Source organism: Peromyscus eremicus, chromosome 14 (genome assembly GCF_949786415.1).
Source record: "Peromyscus eremicus chromosome 14, PerEre_H2_v1, whole genome shotgun sequence".
NCBI lineage: Eukaryota > Metazoa > Chordata > Mammalia > Rodentia > Cricetidae > Peromyscus > Peromyscus eremicus.
The window spans coordinates 10,648,314-10,670,744 of record NC_081430.1 but is presented as its reverse complement, the minus strand read 5'-3'; the positions used below and the strand labels follow the sequence as shown (position 1 = coordinate 10,670,744).

The following is a 22,431-nucleotide window of genomic DNA, read 5'->3' as shown; positions in this document are numbered from 1 at the left end:
AAAATAAAAATAATAAAAAAAAATGGCAGATTTAAGTCAGACTTGGGGGTGCATACCTACATTGCCATCATTTTGGAGGTTGAGGCATCAGGATCATATGTTCAAGGCCAGCCTGAGCTATATAGACACACTCTACATCAAAGTTGAAAACAAAACAAAAAACAGCCAACCAACAAACCAGTTAACCAACCAAACAAACCCAAAAACAATGACCAAAAGATGACAGGTTTACTTCTATCTTTATTGGATTTTGTCCTTGGTTGAATATTTGCAATACCATGAGATCAGACAAAACAACCAGATTTTTTCTGTCTCTTGGAATCATTATTTCACACTAGGTGTAAGCCGCTTCGAACATGAGAGTTCCCCCAGTTTATGTCAAAAGATCCTGAAGTTTCCTTCATTTCAATGAACCCAACAGTCTGAAGAACTGAGAACTTACATTTGTTCAAAGCAGGAACAATAGAGTCACCTTGTCAGAAACCATGTCATCCAGACAAATGACTTGCTTCAGGGAAGTGCAGGGAAAACACTTGGTTTTCCAGGATGTACAATGTATTTTTTACTAGTTCCCCAAACAGACATTGCATGGGAATTGAGCATTACAGTAAACAATAAAATTCTAACATACCACATACACAGGATGAATTTGACTATTAACAGGATCTTGGAAACCAAATTCTAGGATACATATGCAAAAGTGGACATAATAACAAAGTAACTTGGTAGTTGTTTGGGTAATTATCTTCTATGGGCATTAAAGCGGCCATGAGTCAGCATTCTTCAAAAAGGGGATGTTTGTAAGTGGAGGTCACATAGGTCATCAGGATCAGCTGATTCTCTGATCAGCAGCATGATGCTGGTGTGGGTGGCTACAGGAGCCATTGCTTGGTAGGATGTGTGGCTTCAGAGATAACTTGCCACTCAGAGTGGCCGAGATGACCATGTGATGCTGTTTCTCCCCATTTTTACTTTCAAGTTTATAGATTATGCTAATCATGACATGCAAATTACCTTATTTAACATAAATCCCCAGTAGGTGCATTTGCCATCGATTCTGCTCTGTTTAGATAAACGAAGCAAGACTCAGAGATTCTATGCCACTTACGACAGTCTCTGCTAGTAAGTGACCGTGTGACTGTCTGACCCTGGTGCCTAAGCTGGTAATCACCATTCTCTGCTTCTCTCAACATAAATAAGTGATTCATATGTCAAGACAGATATAATAGAAGAGTGCCTGGAAGCAGTTTGGTGTCTGTTTTGAGTGGGCAAACTTAACAGAGCCTGTCATTAACAAGTCTATAAAAATCATGCCTAGTTGCTGTCCACTATGTCACGGTTCAGCTGGAACTGCCAGGATCATCTTCCTGTCTCAGGGTTCGCATCTTTTGTCTCTGGACACTTCCAAAGCTAGAAAAGTGGTTACAAACATCCATTACCACTGCTCCCTGGCATTAAATTTCTGGCTAACATACTTTTCTCAAGCCATGATTGTAGACAGTGACCAGCAAACATGTTTCACTCACACACCTGTGCTGGTCCCACTGGCTGCTTAGTTGTGGTCCTTCCTAGAGAAAGCAGAAAAGGTCTGGAAGCTTCTAGTGCTAACTTAGACAGTGTTCATGAAAGAGCTACTTACTCTCCAGTGCAGACGTATGCATGGCGTGTCATTTTGCTTTGCTTACTTTTATTATTATTGTGTATCTGTATGATGTGTGTTGAGGGCAGGCTCACATGTGAGCCACTGCATGAGTGTGGAGGCCAGAGGACATCTTTGTGAAGTCAGTTCGTTCCTGGGATTCAACTCAGATATATATGTTTATTTGAGACAGGGTTTCTCTGTGTAGTTTTGGTGCCTGTCCTGGATCTCGCTCTGTAGACCAGGCTGGCCTCAAACTCACAGAGATCTGCCTGGCTCTATCTCCCAAGTGCTGGGAACAAAGGCATGCATCACCACCTCCTGGCAACAGTATTGTATTTTAACTTTAAAAATTATATTTATTTATATCTTTATAAGTGTGTGCCTGTATTTATGTGCATAGTGTGTGTGTGTGTGTGTGTGTGTGTGTGTGTGTGTGTGTGTGTGTCTCGTGTCTGTGTGTCTCTGTGTGGTATATGTATGCTGTGACACCCTTGTGGAGATCAGAGGAAAACTTACAGGAGTCAGTTTTCTCCATCTACCATGTGGGTCCTGGGGATCAAACTCAGGTTGTCAGGCTTGGCGGCACACATCTTTACCTGCTCGGCCACCTCACTGGCCAGAGAAAGGATTGTGCTTTTTAAAAGAATGTTGAATTTTCAAGGTATAAATTACTCTGATAGGTTACTCTATAAGATTAGTTTGAATGTTTTATATGTGTGTGGGAAAGGGGCCAGAGATAACAGTCTAAATCTGATTCCACATTATAACCTTTTATTCCACATACAGTATCCTTCACTATTTTTAAAAACCAGATCACAGTGTAATCCTACTTATTTTTAAAAAGTAGAATGTTCTTGGAAAGCTGAAGCAGGATGGTTGTAAATTTGAGGCCATCCTGGGCAACTTAACAATGCTGCTTAAAAACATGTGTGTGTATGTATGTATAGATATGTGTACATATCTATCTATATATTTATAATACAACTCCATAATTAGACATATCATCTTCTTGCTGATTATGAAAGTAAAGATATAGGAACTAATTAGAAAAAGAGAAAAATATAAAAGATGATTGCAGTACTACAAGAAGATGTAGTGAATAACAGATTTTTTTCCTTCAGTAACTCTCATTCAATGCTTTTTGTTTTGTTCTGTTTGGGGGATGGAGAATCATGATTCTATATCTTCCTTGACATTAAAAAAACTCAGCCCTGGGGTTTTGTTGTTTGTTTTTGTGCCCTTCATAGGAACAGCCCACCCTTAGCCACATCTTCTATTTCCTTCTCTGTTGTGTGATGGTGGGAAGGTTGGGAACCTCTTCTCTGTAGTGATGGTGGGAAGGTTGGGAACCTCTTCTCTGTGATGGTGGGAAGGTTGGGAACCTCTTCTCTGTGGTGACGGTGGGAAGGTTGGGAACCTCTTCTCTGTGGTGACGGTGGGAAGGTTGGGAACCTCTTCTCTGTGGTGACAGTGGGAAGGTTGGGAACCTCTTCTCTGTGGTGACGGTGGGAAGGTTGGGAACCTCTTCTCTGTGGTGACGGTGGGAAGGTTGGGAACCTCTTCTCTGTGGTGACGGTGGGACGGTTGGGAACCTCTTCTCTGTGGTGACGGTGGGAAGGTTGGGAACCTCTTCTCTGTGGTGACGGTGGGAAGGTTGGGAACCTCTTCTCTGTGGTGACGGTGGGAAGGTTGGGAACCTCTTCTCTGTGGTGACGGTGGGAAGGTTGGGAACCTCTTCTCTATGGTGACGGTGGGACGGTTGGGAACCTCTTCTCTGTAGTGACGGTGGGACGGTTGGGAACCTCTTCTCTATGGTGACGGTGGGAAGGTTGGGAACCTCTTCTCTATGGTGACGGTGGGAAGGTTGGGAACCTCTTCTCTGTAGTGATGGTGGGAAGGTTGGGAACCTCTTCTCTATGGTGACGGTGGGAAGGTTGGGAACCTCTTCTCTATGGTGACGGTGGGAATCCTCTTTTTCTGTGAGTGACAATGGGAAGGTTGGGTACCTGTCCTGAGATACTGTAGTTGAGGCTCCTCATCTCCAATTTCCCCAGCCTCCTGTTGCTTTCTTGGCTACAATCTGCTGCTCACCCATGAGTCATCTGGGAAAGACCAGGGAAATCAATGTTGACTTTTCTTTTTATGTAGCATGGTATTCCTCACTGAGGGTCCTTGGTAAACGTGCTTAATTTCATACTAAATTTTTATAATGGGGGAAAAAGAGCAAAACAACCAGCTTACCTGTTGATCTTACCAATAATTTTCTTTCCTCATCTCCCTTTCCACCTGTTCTGCAGTGGTGTCTTGGTCCTGACCTCGCCTGGGCATTCTTGCCTGGTGGCTTGTGCCTTGCTGTGTTTGGGTAGTGGTCTCACCTCTCTCTGTGTTGTGTTGTGTTTTCCTCCCCGTGGCCAGGCTGGAGGTGTGGCTTCTGGACTAAACCATGTTCTCACCAATGACCTGACAGCGGAGAGACTCCTGCATGTGAAGGGTCGGAGAGTGGTCAGGGCCACGGAAGTCCCTCTCAGCTGGAAGAGCTTCAACAAAGGCGACTGCTTCATCATTGACCTTGGCACTGTAAGTTTCTGAGGCCACAGAGACATCTGTGGGAATTTGCTACAACAAATCAGATGCACACACCTTTGAAGATAACCATTCTACACACTTGACAGTTATTTAAAGACACACAATGTGGGAATTCAAAGACTTTTTGTTCTCTGACAAGTTTAGAATAAAAAAATGATTTGGTTCTTCCTACCACAGAATAGAATTTGAACAATTTTCAACGTATTTCCCCATGACTCTGGACAGATTTCCACTGATTATTTTTGTCTTTGATTGTGTGTGAGAAAATGTGGCTTGGGGGTGGGGGAAATGACTTTCTAAGCAACCAAAGGTTCCAGAATTTAAGCTGGCCATATGATGAGTCTAAACAGCCTGAGGAACTAAGAAGAAAATATTTTAACATATGAGCATACATAAATGTGTGTTTGTTTGTGGATGTGTGTGTGCGTGTGTGTATCGCAATGCTTAATGTTTATATTGTGTCTTTTAGACTTTCAAAGCCATATGCCATGGCATAAGCAGGCAGGGAAGATGGATCCTCCTCATAATCCTCACTCTTCGGATGCAATTCACAGCCATGCTCTGATTGTCATCTCTTGCACTGTGCAGCAAGCTGCATACAGAGCCCGTTGCTTTAGTTAGCATGTGGTTTGAATTTCCTAGACCCCATCAAGGTTGCATAGCCTGTAGATGGGGAAGCCAGAGCTGGACTCCAGGCTTGTTTGATTCTCCTCTAGACATTGTGTTTTACTGTGTCTGTCTGGGCTGTGCTTGAGATAAAGCAGTAGATAGTACATGCACAGAGAAGGAAGCATTAAGGATTCTAAAAGTGGAGTTACATGGTTAGCTCGTTGTGAATAGTATTAATCTGGCAACAACAGAGGCATGACATGTATTAAGGTTATAGTTTGAAAAATAGTCCCAAAACATAGGCTTCATCTGTCCCTCTAAGTTAGGGTGTTCTATAGTTTCAGTACTGTTAGCCCATAATTTGATGGTTTTGGATCATAGCAGCTTGTGTGTGTAACTGAGATTCCAATAATACCAATGCTCAAAGTACAATTCCCAGTCCTGACTGGATGTCTGTACAGGTGAATGGCTGTTCTCTGATTCTGAGTCTCATAGTCAATTTCATGTAGTTAAAAGATTTCCTGTGTCCCACCCAGCCCACAATCGGAACAAATCTCTCTTACCTGTAGTCCTGCAGATACTTATAAAGTAATCACTCAGAGGCTTAATATTAATTACAAACTGTATGGCCTATGGCTAAGAATTCTTGCTAGCTAGCTCTTTCATCTTAAATTAACCCATTTATATTAATCTATATATTGCCATGTGGCTGTGGCATTACCAGTCTGCTGGCATATTGCTCCTTGGGTGGTGGGCTGGCATCTCCTCTGCCTTTCTTTTTCTTCTATCTCTCTTGGATTTCCTGCCTGTCTATAACCTGACTCACCATAGGCCAGAGCAGCTTTTTATTGACCAATCATAGCAACCCATATTCACAGTATACAGAAAGACATCCCACAGCAAAGTCCTTTCCAACTTCAAAACCCAATCCACTCCACTAACTAACTAATTTGAGACCTGGCTTTTGTGTCTCGGCACAAACCAGCTGCTAGACCACTCCGTCATTACCCTACACCAGAAATAAAGAAGTATTTATTGGCATCATTAAACTACACAGTTCTAAAAATCAGCTGCAATTGTCCCTCAAGGACTGTGCACTACTGTTTGTCTCAGCTTTTATTTCATTATCTATTTATTTATTTTAATGATTGTTTTCTTTTTTGAAACATAACAAAACAAAATATACTAAGACAAAACCCATCACATTGGCATTGGACAGGGCAAACCAGCAGAAGGAAAAGATCCCAAGAGAAGGTACAAGAATCAGAGACCTGCTCATTGACAAATTTAGGAGTCCCATAAAAATATAGCTTTTAGTTTAGTTATCATAAACTGAAGGCTATAATATATATGCAGAAGACCTGGTGCAGACCTGTGTAGGCATTGTGCTTTCTGCTTCAGTCTCTGTGAGTGCATATGAGCTTTTCTTAGCTGATTCAGAGGGTCTTGTTCTCCTGGTGTCCTCCATCCCCTTTGGCTCTTACACTCTTTATGCTCCCTCTTCCACAGGGTTTCCTGAGATCTGAGGAAAGGGATTTGATGGAAACATCCCATTTAGAGCTGTGTGTTATAATGTCTGTCTGCCCCTCCCCATCCCCGTGTGTGTGTGTGTGTGTGTGTGTGTGTGTGTGTGTGTGTGTGTGTATGTAAAGTGTCAGGCTGTGGGTATCTGCATTTGTTTCCAACTGTTGCAGGAGGAATCGTCTCTGATGATGGCTGAAAAAAGCACTTATCTATGAATATAGAGAATGTCATTAGGAGTCATTTTATCACTACTTCTTCTTCTTCTTTTTTTTAAGACCAGTAGTATTTGGTTTTACCCTCGGTCTCTAGTCTATCTAGCCTCTGGTTCTTAGTCACCCAAGCAGTGTCAGTAATGGATTCCATCTTGAGGGATGGGCCTTAAGTCAAGTCAGATATTGGTTGGTTACTCCCACAAGCTTTGTGCTACCATTGCCCTTGCATATTTTACAGGCAGGATAGCAATGTAGATCAAAGGGTTTAATGGCTGAGTTGCTGTTTACTTTTCTTCTTTGGTAGCTTGCAAAGTACCTTCCTGTACCGAAGATACTAGAACATAGGAGTAAAAGTTCTATATAGGCGCCAGTTCGACATCTCCATGTTCTGAGTTGTGTGGGTATTATCTTCAGCAATGGGACCTTGCTGTCAGTTTGTGGAGAGAAATCTACTGTCTTGACAACAGCCTAGGTTGTTTGGGGATTCCCATGGGACCCCTTTGGTCCACAACTCAGTTGGATGTAACCCAAGAAGCTTTGTTTGGTAACAAGTGATAGCCAGCTGGGACTGTCTTCCTTGTTGTTTGTAGACTTCATTAGGATCACTTTCACATATTTTAGGAAGTTTCCACTGCACTAGGTTTCCATATCACCCCTCAAATTTCCCTCAATTCTAGGTGTCTCTCTTGCATTCCCTCCCTCAACCCCATCTCCCCTTCCCCTCTCTACCTGATTCTTCCATTTCTGCCACCCTGCCCCCTATCCACCCACAAAGTCTATTGTATTTTCCTTTCCTAGAGAGATACAGATGTCCCCCTGCCCCCAGTCTCTTCCTCTATAACTTCTCTGGATCTGTGGATTGTACCTTGGTTATCATTTACATATGTCATATTATATACCATATTTATCTTTCTCAGTCTACATACCATATTTTTCTTTCTAAGTCTGGGTTACCTCACTCAGAATGATTTTTTTTCTAGTTCCATCCATTTGCCTGCAAATTTCTCAATGTCATTTTTTTAAACAGTGGAATAATACTCCATGTACCACATTTTCTCTATCCATTCTTCTGCTGAGGGACATCTAGGTTGTTCCCAATATCTTGCTATTATGAACAAAGCAGCAATGAACATGGTTCAGCAAGTGTTCTTATGGTGAGATGGAGCCTTCTTTGGGTATATGCCCAAAAATGGTATAACTGGATCTTGAGGTAGATGAGTTCCCATCTTTCTGAGGAACTACCATACTAATTTTCATAATGGCTGTGAGAGTTTGCACTCTCACCAGCAATGGAGGAGTGGTTCCCTCACTTCACATCCTCACTAGCATGAACTTGTGTTTTTGATCTTGGCCATTCTGACAAATATAAGATGAAATCTCAACGTCATTTTGATTTGCATTTCCCTGATGGCTAAAGATGTTGAACATTTCTTTAAGTGTTTCTCAGTCATTTGAGTTTCCTCTGTTGAGGATTCTTGTTTAAATCTGTACTTCATTTTTTAATAGATTATTTAGTTTTTTGGTATCTAGTTTCTTGAGTTCTTTATATAGTTTGTATATTAGTCCTCTATTGGATGTGGAGTTAGTAAAAATCTTTTCCATTCTGTAGACTGCTGCTTTGTCTAAGTAATGGTATCCTTTGCCTTACATAAGCTTTTTTGCTTAATGAGTCCCATTAATTAATTGTTGATTTTAGTGCCTATGCTAATAGTGTTCTGTCCAGAAAGTCTTCTCTACCAATGCATTCAAAACTATTTCCTACTTCCTCTTCTATCAGGTTCTGTGTGTCTGGTTTTATGTTGAGGTCTTTGATCCACTTGCACTTGAGTTTTGTGAAGGGTGATAAATGTGGATCTATTTGCATTCTTCTACATTTACACATCCAATTAGACCAGCACCATTTGTTGAAGATACTGTCTTTTTTCCAGTATGTATTTCTGGTTACTTTATTAAAAAAAAAATTAGGTGTCCATAGGTGTGTGAATTTATGTCAGGGTCTTTAATTCAATTCCATTAGTCAACATTTCTGTTTTTGTGCCGGGTGTGTGTGTGTGTGTGTGTGTGTGTGTGTGTGTGTGTGTGTGTATGTGTTTCCATATGATGTTAAAAATCGTCCTTTCAACATTTGTGAAGAGTTATGTTGGGATTTTGGTGGAATATTGATAGTCAATAATATACATTGAATCTGTATATTATTTTGAGTAGGATGGACATTCCTTCATTGCCATCAAAAGTAAAGAAATATTTACTGGCAGTAAAATCCCAAAGACATCATTAAACCACACACTTCTAAAAATCACCTGCAATTTTCCCTTAAACCTGTGCACTTTCAAGTGTTTGTCTTAGGTTTTATTTTTAATGCATATTTAGAAGTCCTTTACAAGTGTTTTGCATATGAAATGATATCATTTTCAAAGGTAAAGAAGACCTCAGTTCTAGTTAAGGTTATGATGGTCTCAGGTCCTCATCTGTGAAGGTAGGTATTTGATTGGGGCAACTCTGGAGAACTAAACAAGAAGCACTTTCCAGTGACATGATTCATCACATTCACAAGTTTTTGCTTTTTGAATTTGATGTATTATGTAATTGTTGTACAATTGCCACAATCTATTTAATTATCATGAATGGCTTCCAATTTAGCTGTCTAACTATCTACTCTTTGACCTTGGGCAAATGATTAACCTCTGGAACTTTGGTTTTCTCTTATTCCCATATCCTGATCTGGCTTCTGATGCCTTCTCTAGCCTTAGCTGACTATGGTTCACTCTCAGCTGACACACTCACATGTGAGAGACAACAGTCATCATTTTAGTTCTCTAAGCGAACAGAAGTCCTTGAAGATGTGTGCAAGTGACTCATGTTGAGTGAAACAAATACTGAGTTCTACAATGGGCTAGGTAATTGGATGTAGTAGGCAGGTTGAGGTTCCAATGATATGTGCTTCTTCTCATAGGCAATGCCAGCCCATGAGTGTATGACCCATAAAAACCTCAAAGGTTCAAGGTATGCATAACTCAAAAACATTGTCTGTTTAACAATAATTTATCTTATTTTGAAGATTTATTGTTGTTTTTAATTGTGTGTTTGCATGTGTGTCTATGTGTGAGTATGGGCACATGTGCTGAGGAGGTCTGAAGAAGGCATTGAATCCCCTGGAACTATAGTTACTGATGATTGTGGGCTACCCAGTGTTGGTGTTGGGAACAGAACTGGGGTCCTCTGCAAGAGAAGTATGCATTGTTAACTGCTGAGCCATTTCTCCAGCTCTCAAATTAGCCTTATTCTAAATAGTCAGTTACCTTCAACAAAGCCCAAGTTTTCCCTGCTTCCAGGTCTCATAGACGAGATGAAGAGGCGGTGTGTTCAGCCATCTCTTACAGCATGGAAGGGCTGTGGGGTAACGTTCTTGTGCACTGTAAAGACTTGTCACTCCAACTGGTTTAATAAAACACTGACTGGCCAGTAGCCAGGCAGGAAGTATAGGTGGGGTGACCAGTCTAGGAGAATTCTGGGAAGAGGAAGGGTGGAGTCGAGAGTCACCAGCCAGATGCTGAGGAAGAAAGACGAGAATGCCACACATATTAAGCCTCCGAGTCAATTATTTAAGAAGTGACTGCCGGATCTTTGGGAACAGGCAGGCGGGAGAGGAACTTCCGCCTATAATGGAAGTTTCCTGAGCCCTGAAGGGACATCCAGGCAGGATCCTCCAGACTCTGAAGTAAACGCCCAAGAGGTCTGTGTCTGAGTCATTAACCTTTAACCCATTGACTTGTTGCTAAGTGTTTCTAATGGTGATAAGACCTTGTGATTATCTTGATAACTTTATTTTGGGGGTGTGGCACAGTGAACAAAGAACCCTAATAGTTCAATGGTAGGCTTGAGCTAATCATTCAAAGACCACTATCTGCATTAGAAGGCACAGACTTATAGCCATTGCATTTTAAATTTGTTTTCCTACCCAAGTGTGACAAGTGCAAGTTAAATGTCCAAAGCTGTCGCTGAACCAGAGCCAGCTGGACAATACTTAGGTCATAAGTACAACTTAAATCCCATTTTAAATAGTGCTTGAGAAATATAGCTTTTGTGATAAACAGTATTCCCAACATAATTCTCTATGCCTCAGAAACACGCTCTTTCATAGGATCTTAGGCTGTGGGGGCATTCCCTAAGCTTCTATAATGTGAAATGCTGAGCATGAGACATGAGATTGTAATGTAATGAGTTTAATCAGTCAGTATCAAAGCAAATAGTGAATATTTTAGAGAATGATTTATGTATTTGTATTATGTCTTTGAAAATCATATGGGATGTGGCTAGATCTTTACCACATCCAACACTCGAGCGGTAGAGGCAAGAGGGCCAAGAGTTCAGGGTCACCCTTGGTTACACAGTAAATTCAAGGTCAGTCGGAGCTACGTGAGACCCTGTCTCAAAACCAAACAAGCACCAACCACAGCAATGCACCAGTAACTACAGAACAGGACCATGCTGGAAAGGGCCGTGTTCTCAAGGCTTGGGATGTGAGGCCAACTTTCACAAATACCTGTGAGTCAGCCACAGTGGAGAATGAGGCCTCACTGGAGGGGGAATTCCTGTGGTGAATTACCGGCCTTGCCCTTCTGCTTGTTCTCTTTCCCTGTTAGCTCACCCGGTCAGCTTTGCCCTGCTCTGCTGCCTGTCACCTGTCACCCTCCCCCAACGTCCAGCCACCTTGCTTTGAAAAAACAGTCCCTACTTCCTTCCTCACCAGGCACCAGTCCAAGGGTCTGGTTTATTTTTGGAGATGATTTCTGTGATATCATTGATGCCACATCCTTTGAACACTCTCCATCTCCCTGGTCCCTTGTCCCTCTGTCTACGCTGTGTGTTACTCCTTCCTGCCTTCAGCGTCACTCCTCCGCTGGCTGGCTCACCTTTCTTTCAGGCCACCTTTTCTCATCTTTCTTTGTGTGATCTGCGTGCCACCCCCATCCCACCCCCTCCCCCGCCACCTAGCAGTTTTTTAAGTGACACCATTTTTAACTATTTTCTCGTTATCACACGTTCTCTTGGATCGCACTCTCCCGTGGCAGTTGAACGGTCACACACTGGCAATTCTTAGTTTCACAGTCTGTCCTTGAGCTCAAGTATGTTTGACTTGCCCAGATATTTCAGTTTCAATGTGTATGTATCATGAGACCCTTAAACCGAACAAGTTCAAAAGCATCAAAATGAACAAATAACTAAGAAAAGAAGGCCATCAACTTCACTCTCCTTTCCAACCCTTTCTCCTATTGCCCCATCTGGTAACAGAATCACGGCTCACCGGCTCACCAGGGCTGTGAAACTCCAAAGCCAGGAGTCATGCTGATAACGTCTCCCAGGGTGCCCCTTGCAGTTATCACTCTCCGAGTCTGTTCTAGACCTGTCCATTCTTTCATCACTATTGCTGCTCAAGACACTGTGTGGACATGTTCCCTCCAGAGACCTTGTCCTTACTTCTTCAGGTGACTTCCTTCGCCTGGAGTATTTCCTCTTCTGTGACACCTTTCTCCAGCAGGCATTGGACAGCATCTCGTGCTCAAACATGCATCACAGATGCTGCCTTCTCTGCAGGGTGCCCGTTGACCTCCTTTTCTAGGTCCTTGGCCCACTTATGGTGTAAGGTCTCTCTGCTTAACTGCCTTTTTGTCATCAGGCAGGACTTGCCTCTCAAGGCATGTCTCACATTTTCCCTCCGTTCACCCACACTCACCAGCTTTGCTCACTGGCTTTGTTCCTAGCACAAAGTCTAGAACTTACAGTCATTCAGCAGATACTGTTACAAATGCACATCTATGCAGCAGAAAGCATGTGGGCACATGGGAGTTTGTGAAGAGAGATAATATTTCCATTTACAACTTGGTCTGACTCTGTCCTCAGAGGCCTCTTTCCATGGGAGTGTCTAAAAGGTAAATACACACACACACACACACACACACACACACACACACACACACACGATATTGTGGCCTGGGGTAGGGGTGAGGTTGGGCATGAAGTGTGAGTCTGACTATCCTTAACGCACTTAGAAACTTCACTGTAGCAATGCAGTTCCATTTATTGTTTTGATTTCTTCCCCTCCCTCCTCTCCTCTGTGTGTGTGTGTGTGTGTGTGTGTGTGTGTGTGTGTGTCCGTGTCCATGTGTGTTTGTCTGTCTGTCATTTTTCAGTCATGTGCTCATTCTGTAGCTCAGATTGGCTGGAATTCATCTATGTAGCCCAGTTTCACCTTAAGTTCAAAACAACCCTCTTGCCTCTGCCTCCCAAGTGCTAGGAAAAGCCACCTTGTGGTTTCCTACTGTTTTTGAAAAAAAAAAAAAATTCTTTTGAGACATTATCGCTGTCCTGAGGTCCATCCTCTAAGGCAGCACTCAGGGCTCAAAGGAAAATCCACAGTGTGGCAAAGCTATGACTTTTCTATCTGAGGGGTTAGGGAAAAAATGAAAAAGCTCATGCACTCTCTTGATGGTTTCTTTTTTTTATTCGCTCATGTTGTTCTCTCTCATGTTCCATCTTCTCATGTCTTTTTGCAGCTTATATATCCCAACAAAATCGTATATCTTTTAATATCAGCTCAGCTGGCACTTTCCATGATACTATGACCACAATGCTTAGAACTTAAAATGTACTTTCTGCCCTGTGTATAACTCCTGACTATCCAAGAAAACCTACAGCCCTCATTTGGGGCTACAGAGTCAAATTATTTTCTGTAGCCCTGACTGGTAAGAATTTATTTTCACAATTTGAGGTCAGGAATGGGTGCAAGGATTAATCATCTAGCCAAAATTGGACATTTTTTTTCTGTTTACAACCTAGCCAGCCAGCTCAGCTATGTGTCCTTGTGAACTAAAGATTGGGAATATTTTTCTTAAAAACCATTAGTAAGGTGTCTGGTCTAATCTAAAGCTATTTTGAAACTTTGTATCAGCTAGTGGTTCTCAGCAATAAAATTAAAGGAATTTGATCCATTCTGGCTCCTGGACTCAAATGTTTCCCTAAATCATAAATATAAGCTGTGATCTAAAGCAGCTCCTAAGTGTGACTCATAGGCCTTGTGAACAATAGGCCTTAGTTATGAAACATATCCTAGTATTTATTCTTATTTATCAAAACTCTGTGTCAATTAGATAATACAGCTTAAGGAGGAATTGTCTTCCTGGCAATCCATAGAAATAAATGCCCAGTAGATGGGGATATATTCATGAGATAAACACACTATAGTACAGGCAGTGGGGGACTCCCCACATCCAAATACATCATATCAGATACCAGAGAAAAGATTGTAGCAGCAACAATATGAAGGCATAGCATAAGTAAAAGGCATTCTGGTGTCTGTATTCTTGTAAGCCTTGCTTGAATGAGATACACCCATCAGAGAGTTTTTCTTCCAGTGGGCTCACACCCTGTACCCCAATTGCCACCTGCTATTCCTCTGACATGGCCACCAGCAAGACATAATCTTAATGTAACCCACACCTAGACTCAAACTCATTATGTATCCAAGGTTGACCTTGAACTTCTGATCCTCTTGCCTCCACCTGCCAAGTACTGGGGTTATAGGTGTGCACTATTGTACCCAGCTGTGTTCATTCTTGAGCTTTGGGCTTTGGTCTCTGTTCTTTAGACTTTTGCTATGGAATATCCTTGGGCTCAATGGGGTCTCCTGACATCCTGCTCTCCTATCAGCTGTAAGACCTCTTCTGATCCCTTCAGTTGCTGTTTCATTCTTGACAGGAACACTACTTAGTGCTTTCCATGCCCTGGCAGAGGTTGAGCCAGTTTGCCCACATTCCACCAGTGGCCTGACTATCTGGACCATGCCCCACAGTCATTTCTGCTCTAACAATCAGGCTCAAGGATGACTATATGAATGATGAATTTAGCCATCTTTGTGTGCCTTTAACCAAAGTACCTTGGATAATCAACTGGAAAAGAGTAAAGGCTTATTTTGGCTTGTAGTTTTAGTTCATGGTTGTTTGATTCCATTGCCTTGGGGTCTGTCTGAGAGTATGTCATGGTGGGGGATGTCTTGTTAAGGAAATAACTTACCTCATGCAATCTGAAAAGCAAGATGGAGGAGGAGAGGGGGCTGGGATCTCAATATCTCCTTTAAGGGCATGCTTCTCTCACCACTAGACTCCTAGCTAGGTCCTATCTTTTAAAGGCCCCGCTACTTCCTAATAGTGTCTGGGGCTGTGATGCTTATCCAAACCGTGTGGATGACAAATCCACTGAGGGCAAGTGTACTGGGGTCACCGCTTCTGGTCCACTTCCCTACTTTTCCTATTTCCTTTACGCCATATTATATTCTTGCCTAAGAATTAGGAATGGTGCCGGGCGGTGGTGGCGCACGCCTTTAATCCCAGCACTCGGGAGGCAGAGCCAGGTGGATCTCTGTGAGTTCGAGGCCAGCCTGGGCTACCAAGTGAGTTCCAGGAAAAGGCACAAAGCTACACAGAGAAACCCTGTCTCGAAAAACCAAAAAAAAAAAAAAAAGAATTAGGAATGGTGAGCTGGGCAGTGGTAGCACACGCCTTTAATCCCAGCACTTGGGAGGTAGAGGCAGGCGGATCTCTATGAGTTTGAGGCTAGCCTATTTTACAGAGAGTGTTCCAGGACAGCCAGGACTCAAAAAAACAAAACAAAACAAAACAAAACAAAACAAAAGGGTGGGGGAGGGGTGTGTTAGGAACTGTGGTTCCCAGTACTTTCTAGCACCCAAGAGCACGACCACCTTCTTGGTACACAAACTGTCTTCCTAGTCATCATTCTCTCGTTCTTTTCCCAAATGAAGGAATCTTTGAGTTGAGGTTGTGGCTCGGTGTGGAGAGCTTGCCTCTTACACATGATGCCCTAGGTTCAACCCTTCTGTTGACAAAAAGGTGTCTTTTTATGGCACACTCACATATTCATTCAGGCTTTTATCTTTTCTTTAGGTTAAAAAAAAAAAGTTAGTTTAAAATTTTTTTTTTTTTAAAAGGACAGGATAGGATAAACAAGTGTTCTTTGTTCTGAATAAATTTGTCCTTATTCCAAAGTAATGCGTAATAGTAGTTTCATAAGAAGAGAGCCTTGTGGGAAGAAGAAAAGATAAGAAGAAAGATAAACTCAACCTGGAATCCTTATACTGTACCCAGCAGTAAAAGCCAGAGCCAATGGCCTTGCCTGTGTGCTCAGTGAATGGTGAATAAGGGTGAAAAGAGGTAACTTTTGGCCTCTAGGTATGAGGCACTGAGTGCAACAGGGTGGAAGGTGGGCATGCTGAAGGCATAGTCTCACTATGGCTGATGAATAGATGAGGGCCCTAAAACAGATAATGGTGATGATGTTAGGATTTCTACTTCAATCCTCACTTGTGCCTCCATGTTTGAGTATTTTGGAAAAAAAAAAATTAAATGCTGAGCTTGCCATTTAAACCCAAAGGATCTGAATTTAAAGGTTGGGGTGACACTTGGGTGTGGGTGATTTTTAAGCTCCTTCTCCCTGGGTTACTTATTCTAAGGTAGTGTGGATGTTGAGAACCACTTCCGGATGGTTCTGGACAGTTCGGAGACATAGGCAAGAAGTGTGTCATCTGAGTAGTTACGTCACCAAGGCACATGGCTACTGGAAATGGCTTTTGGTAAAGTGTGACTGTAAGCCTTCTTTGATTTGCCAAACAAGTTGCTAGTACAGAAAACACAGTGTCACCTACTCTGGTGACGGGACAAGAAACCCGAAGGTGTCTGTGGGTGGCATTGCCATCAGCAGACAGGGCAAAATCATCTACGTTGTTTCCCTTTTCTCTGTCCCTCTATGTCAGTGGTTCCTAATGCTGTGACCCTTTAATACAGCTTCTCATGTGTAAGACACTCAACCATAAGATTAATTTTGTTGCTACTTCATAACTGCAATTTTGCTACTGTTATGAATTGTAGTGTAAATATGTGTGTTTTCCGACGGTCTTAGGTGACCCTTGTGAAAGGGTCCTTTGACCCCACCCCAAATTGCGATCCACAGGTTGAGAACCACTGTTCTCAGGCACTACTTAGAGTTACACCGTCCATCAGTCCTGCAGTTTTTACCCTTCCTCTGTTACTGCTGCTCTGCCAGAGTTAGGATGCAGTTACTTACGGTCACCAAGTGTTCAGTGGCCTTGCATGTCAATTACTCATCCTCCATCTTTCATTTAAAGAAGTATGGGCTGGTGAGAGGGAGCAGCCACTAAAGGAATGTGCTGCTAAACCTGGCAACCTGCACTTGATCCCAGGACTCACAGGGTGGAAGGAGAGAACCAATCCTGAATGTTCTTCTCTGATCTCCTCATGTGTACCATAGTACAGGCATGTAGCACCCCCACCCCCACCCCTCACAACAAAATTTTAAAATAAAAGTGTATTAAAAAGAAATAAATACATGTACCCTTGAAGAATGGTGAATTAAGTTGGTTATAGTATATAAATAAGCATCTCTTTATCCCCATACCAAAGAAGTTAAATGATGATGTTAGATTTGTGGAGGTATCCCACAAATCATTGTTTTAAGTTTAGAGAACTTCTGGATGAAAGGAATATCTTGATGAATGTCTGTATTTAGCTCACTATGTCTAAGGAAAACTAAACAGAAAAACTGAAGTGAAGAAGAAAAGTCTGGGCCACCATTCTTCCTTTGTAAATTTTAGAATAAACAACCTAGATAAGAACTCCAAGGCAGTGTAGCTCTGCTAACTTCCCAGTGTTGTGAGTCAGCACCACACAGGCTGTTTCGTGCCCCTCTCAATGAACTCCAAGGGCATCACTGAGCACTGGTTTATTTTGGCTTTATTTCCTGTCCCCCAGTGACGTTGGGCTGCCCTTTGATGTCTTGCTTATTAACTTTGACCACATAGTTGAAGGGAAAATTTTGAACTGCTGGTTGTGCAGACAAGTAATAAGCCTCCCCTTCTCAAATGTGCCTGTTTCTGTAATTATCTTATGCTTGCTTCTATTTCTGGTTACTCATGGATCAGACTAATTGCCAGTAATAGGTTCTGTCCTTATTTCTTCCTTTCCCGGTTATGCAGAGGAATTTGTTTTCCTTTAACTGGGTGGTAAAGTTACGGATGGTTTTGTGAACTTCTAAGGAGGGTATGCAGGGCAGTATATATATATATATATATATATATATATATATATATATATATATATATATATATATATATATGTGTGTGTGTGTGTGTGTGTGTGTGTGTGTGTGTGTGTGTGTATTTATCAACAACTAAAAACATAATCAAATTTCATTCTAAACTGTGTGGATGTGTCCATCTTTACAGAGATGTTTTTAATATTCTGTGTACAAAGAAATACCACATCTGGTATTTGCTAAATGCCCTCGGTCTTAGAAGGCAAAACACTTCCTCTGCAACTATATTTACTTTACAGTTTTCATGCCTATACTCAAGCTGATGGAAGTTTTCAGTTAATCCTATGGAAGTATTGTAAACAAAATGATACAGATTATAACAGACTTTTTTTGTTGTAATGGCCCATATTAAACTATCATGTCAATCTAGACTTTGTTTTCCATTATAGTTCTACACAGAATTGCCTTTTGACACAAATCTAGAAAACAGATCAGATTGAATTATAGGAGAGTTTATTCAAACATGGTGCCAACCGACTACAAAGCCCCCAGTGTGTGAAGCTAAGGAGTCTTAACCATCCACCCCTGAACAGAATGAGTGTTGGGCAGCGTAGTTTATTAGTAGCATGCCTACCCTGTTTCCACACAACAAAGACTCTGTTAAAAGGCAGCAGCCTGGGCATAGCATCATATGGTGAAGTATAAAGGTTTAATCATATGGTGAGGTACAAACTTTTTAAATTGAAGAGATTGCTACAATTCTGTTTACATTTTTAGTTTTTTTAAACTTTTTTAAAATTTACTCTTTGTGTCTTTCACATCATGTATCTCTATCCCATTCATTTCCCTGTCCCTTTGCATCCATCCTCTGCCTTTACCCCCCCCCCCCAATAAAATAAAATATAGGGGGGAAAAGGAAGAAGAAGAAAAAGGAAAAAATCTCATTATGGAAGCTGCAGTATGACACAGTGAGTCACACAGTGACCCCTTTATCCACACATCTTTCCTTGCAAGCCTCTGGTTTCTGCTACTGTATTGATACTCGGCCCTCACTGGGACTCCTCCTGGAGATCCTGCAGCATTGTGTCTGCAAGACCAGCCCCTTCACATGCTCCCACAGATCATAGATGAGGTAGATGTTGTATGGGCCAACTCATAACCCTGGTTCTGGATCTGAGTCATTGCAGGGTTGGTCAGCCCACCCAATCTCCCCTGTCCTCACCACCAGGGTGAACTCCAGCATTGCCCCAGATAGTTCACCTCTTGCTGTAATGAGCAAGGGACGGGCGGGGCCAGTTCTCCTGCTTTCAGGCCCTCAGGGTCTGCCCTCCCTCAGCTGGACCATCCGGGCCAGCTCTGCTATGTTGCCTAGGTGAGGTGCAGGGGCTGCTGCTGGTGAGGGGCAGGGATAGCTCTCCCACTCTTTTTTTTTGTTTGTTTGGTTTTTCGAGACAGGGTTTCTCTGTGTAGTTTTGGTGCCTGTCCTGGATCTCGCTTTGTAGACCAGGCTGGTCTTGAACTCACAGAGATCTGCCTGGCTCTGTCTCCTGAGTGCTGGGATTAAAGGCGTGCGCCACCACCTGGCTAGCTCTCCCACTCTTATGACCTACAGGGTCAGCATTCCTATCTGCCACAGGCAGCATCTCTCCCCCACCTACACTACCATATGGCACATGAGAGGCAAGGCCAGATCCCCCATGCTCATGTTCTCAGGCTGGTTCCCCAGTACCAGTACCCCTGCCGGCTGTCCCTGAGGGTGTGAGGGTGGGATAGCTGGCCACACCCACCTCGTCTGTCATGTGGTGGTGAGGGCCTAGGAAAGATCATTACCCCCTTCCCCCCAGGCTTCCCTTGTCCCTGCCACCTGTGGTAGGCGAGGGAGCTGGCCCTCCTCCTTACCAGCTGCAGCACTCGGAAAGCGGGCCCTGCACCTGCACCAGGTCAGGCAGCTGACCCTGTTGACACTTTGAAAGCAAGCTTGACATGTTACTGCCCACAGTCAGTCAGCTGTTTGAGTATCAAATGTGGCTCTGAACTATTCTGACTCTTTACTTTTTACCATTGAAAACCAAGTCTAGCTGGGCAGTGGTGGCACAGGCCTTTAATCCCAGCACTTGGGAGGCAGAGCCAGGCAGATCTCTGGGAGTTCAAGGCCAACCTGGTCTAGAGAGTGAGTTCCAGGAAAGGCGCAAAGCTACACAGAGAAACCCTGTCTCAGAAAACAAAACAAAAGAAAAGAAAACCAAGTCTAGTAAGAAAATCTGTCACTTGCCTATAAATTATATATGATAAAAATAAGAAATAGTAAGCATAACACAAATAATTCACTTTCATGTCAAACTAAGGCTGTTATTTTTTTACAACAATTTTAGTTGTTTAGTCATTTTGAAGTTCAAAGGAAAACTTCACTAAAACTCTTACTATTTTAAATGTGACTAGTGCTTACTTTCCCCCTTAATTTGAACATAGAAACTAATCTCTCTACACAATAGTGAGGAATATTTTACAACTGATAATTGATTTCATTTGTAAACTGATATGCACATGAAAAGCTCCATCCAAAAGTATAGATAACATTTTGGAATCCATAGACTATTATACAATTTTATTATAAATAATCATGTTTGTGGAATTACCATTATCTATTTTTTTTTTTTTACTAAGTTTCCATAAGGCTTTACAGATGGTACTATCATGATTTTACATAAATCTCTGAAATAAAAGAGAGGTCATTTATATAAAGAAGATAATGAGAATGTAAACATAAGTTAGATGATTATGTAACTATGGAGAAAATCTGTTATGAAAGTTACTAATTAATCTGAGAAACCTAGAACGTCAATTCTGATGCACTTTCTCAGTTTCACTGTACTATAAGATAATCATCACTCAAGCTCACTTTCTCACATCTACTATGAAAGAAATTATTTGCAAACTCTCATCAACTGGGTTAGGGAAAGCACTCTGAGCTAAGACCCTGGGTGGCACTTGGCAGAATGTGAGGTGGGCTCCATGTATGTATTGTGTGCCCAAGGTGACCCACAATGGTTTTCATGCTAGCGAGTTCTGGAATCTCCCAGAGAACTTTCAGTAAGTAGTTTCTCAGTGAGTCTCCCAGGGTAGGACTTTATGTGAAGGCAGTCTGGCAGCAGACCAAAAAATTAAACATGCTTCTAATATTAGAAATTTCTATATTTTATACTACAGAATGGTTCAAATATGAACTGTGATAGCAAAAGAAACTGCCATCTCTGTATATATCTCCGTGTTTTTAAAAATGCCCTTTCTGCTCCATTGATCTTAATTCTCAGTGACTAATAGTTAATCATTGGAAACCATGTGTTTTCATGTATTGTAATTGCTCACCTTGGCGTGGAATTCAAGTGACTTTGCATGTATGCCTCAAATTCCAATGTGCAGGTTTGGAAAAAGGAGCTAGAGAGGAAATAATGGGAATGTACCACTCTATTGGAAATATGAAAGAGATGTACCTGGGTGATACTGAGTAATGAAATCGTGTTCTAGAATAAATAGAACAGAAGACACAGTTCTTTGTATTTCTTATCAAAGTTTGAGTTGCTAATAGGTATGCTTTGCTCTTAAGGAGGGCTAAGGATTAAGTCAGTTGGGAACATGATAAAGAGAAGGGTTAGAAGGACGGTCACAAGCCTGTGTTATTCAAACCTTGCCCCAGTACCCACAAAAAAGCTTGTCTCGTTTTAGTGCACTGCTTTTGAGTGACAAAATGACTCTGGAATGAAGATGTCTTACAGTGTGAGTGCGCTTTCATTTTGTTGTTATTACTGTACACACACACACACACACACACACACACATATAAAATCTGCAAACACACTGTCACGTACCAACGAGTGGCCACCCAGACCCTCCGTGCTCACACTTAGTCCTCCCTCATATTTAACTACTGTGCTAACTACCTCTCTGAAGCTCACCAGGTGAGATGTGTGAAAATTGAAACACAACGGAGATGCAAGTACGTTAGAGCGAGTGTCTCTCTACACATCCACCCTGTTGGTTTCGTCATATTTATCCCTCTTTCTCCAGAGTCGTCCTCACACAGAGCTCTGCATAAGTGAATGGGACAGTGGTGGGTTTCTCCACAGCTAGTCATGCCTCCGGAGCACTTAGAGCCATGCCTCCTTAAGTACCTCTCTGTAGCCAATGCATCTTTTTGGCTCTGCTTCACCACTGTGTTCTTCTGTGGCTTCATTGTATTCTCCATAGTTTACCTGAGTGATTTCCACACCGTATTAAAACGCACCCCAGTTTTGGCCCGTGATGAGGGGTCTCCGAGTGTCCCGCAGGGCAGTTCCGTAGCAATCCTCTACCAGCGCGTTTCTGTTGCTGCTCATGTAGTTCATGAGCCTTTCTGTAGTACAGAACCCAGAAACCCTTGCTATTAGAGGCAGATTTAATGATTCTCTCTGCTGCTAGAGCACCCTCACAGGAAGCTCCTGTAGGTTTCTAGTGTGTGAGAACTCGGACCCCTCTCCCAGGCTGGGTGCCTGGGAAGCAAGTTGCTTCTTTCATCTTGAGAAAATGTTTTCATCTTAGAGAGCAAAGACATATGGGAGGGTTTGGAGGGAGGACAGGGAAGGGGAAAGTGATGTAATTATTTTATAATCTCAAAAAAAAGGAAATAATTTTCAAGAGTCTTTATTTTATAGTTGCAGCTGTGTATACTGTCCTCAAACTTAAATCTGTAATGTTGCAGCC

At 42.2% G+C, this 22,431-nt stretch overlaps 1 protein-coding gene across 1 annotated transcript in view; it reads left to right on the top strand.

The window, feature by feature from the left end:
* Positions 1-22,431, top strand: part of Scin (scinderin) — an 87,092-nt gene that overhangs the window by 10,682 nt on the left and 53,979 nt on the right. Inside the window, exon 3 of the mRNA XM_059279547.1 lies at positions 4,058-4,219. Within this exon, the coding sequence (XP_059135530.1) occupies positions 4,058-4,219 (162 nt within the window). The remainder of the gene's footprint in view (positions 1-4,057; positions 4,220-22,431) is intronic.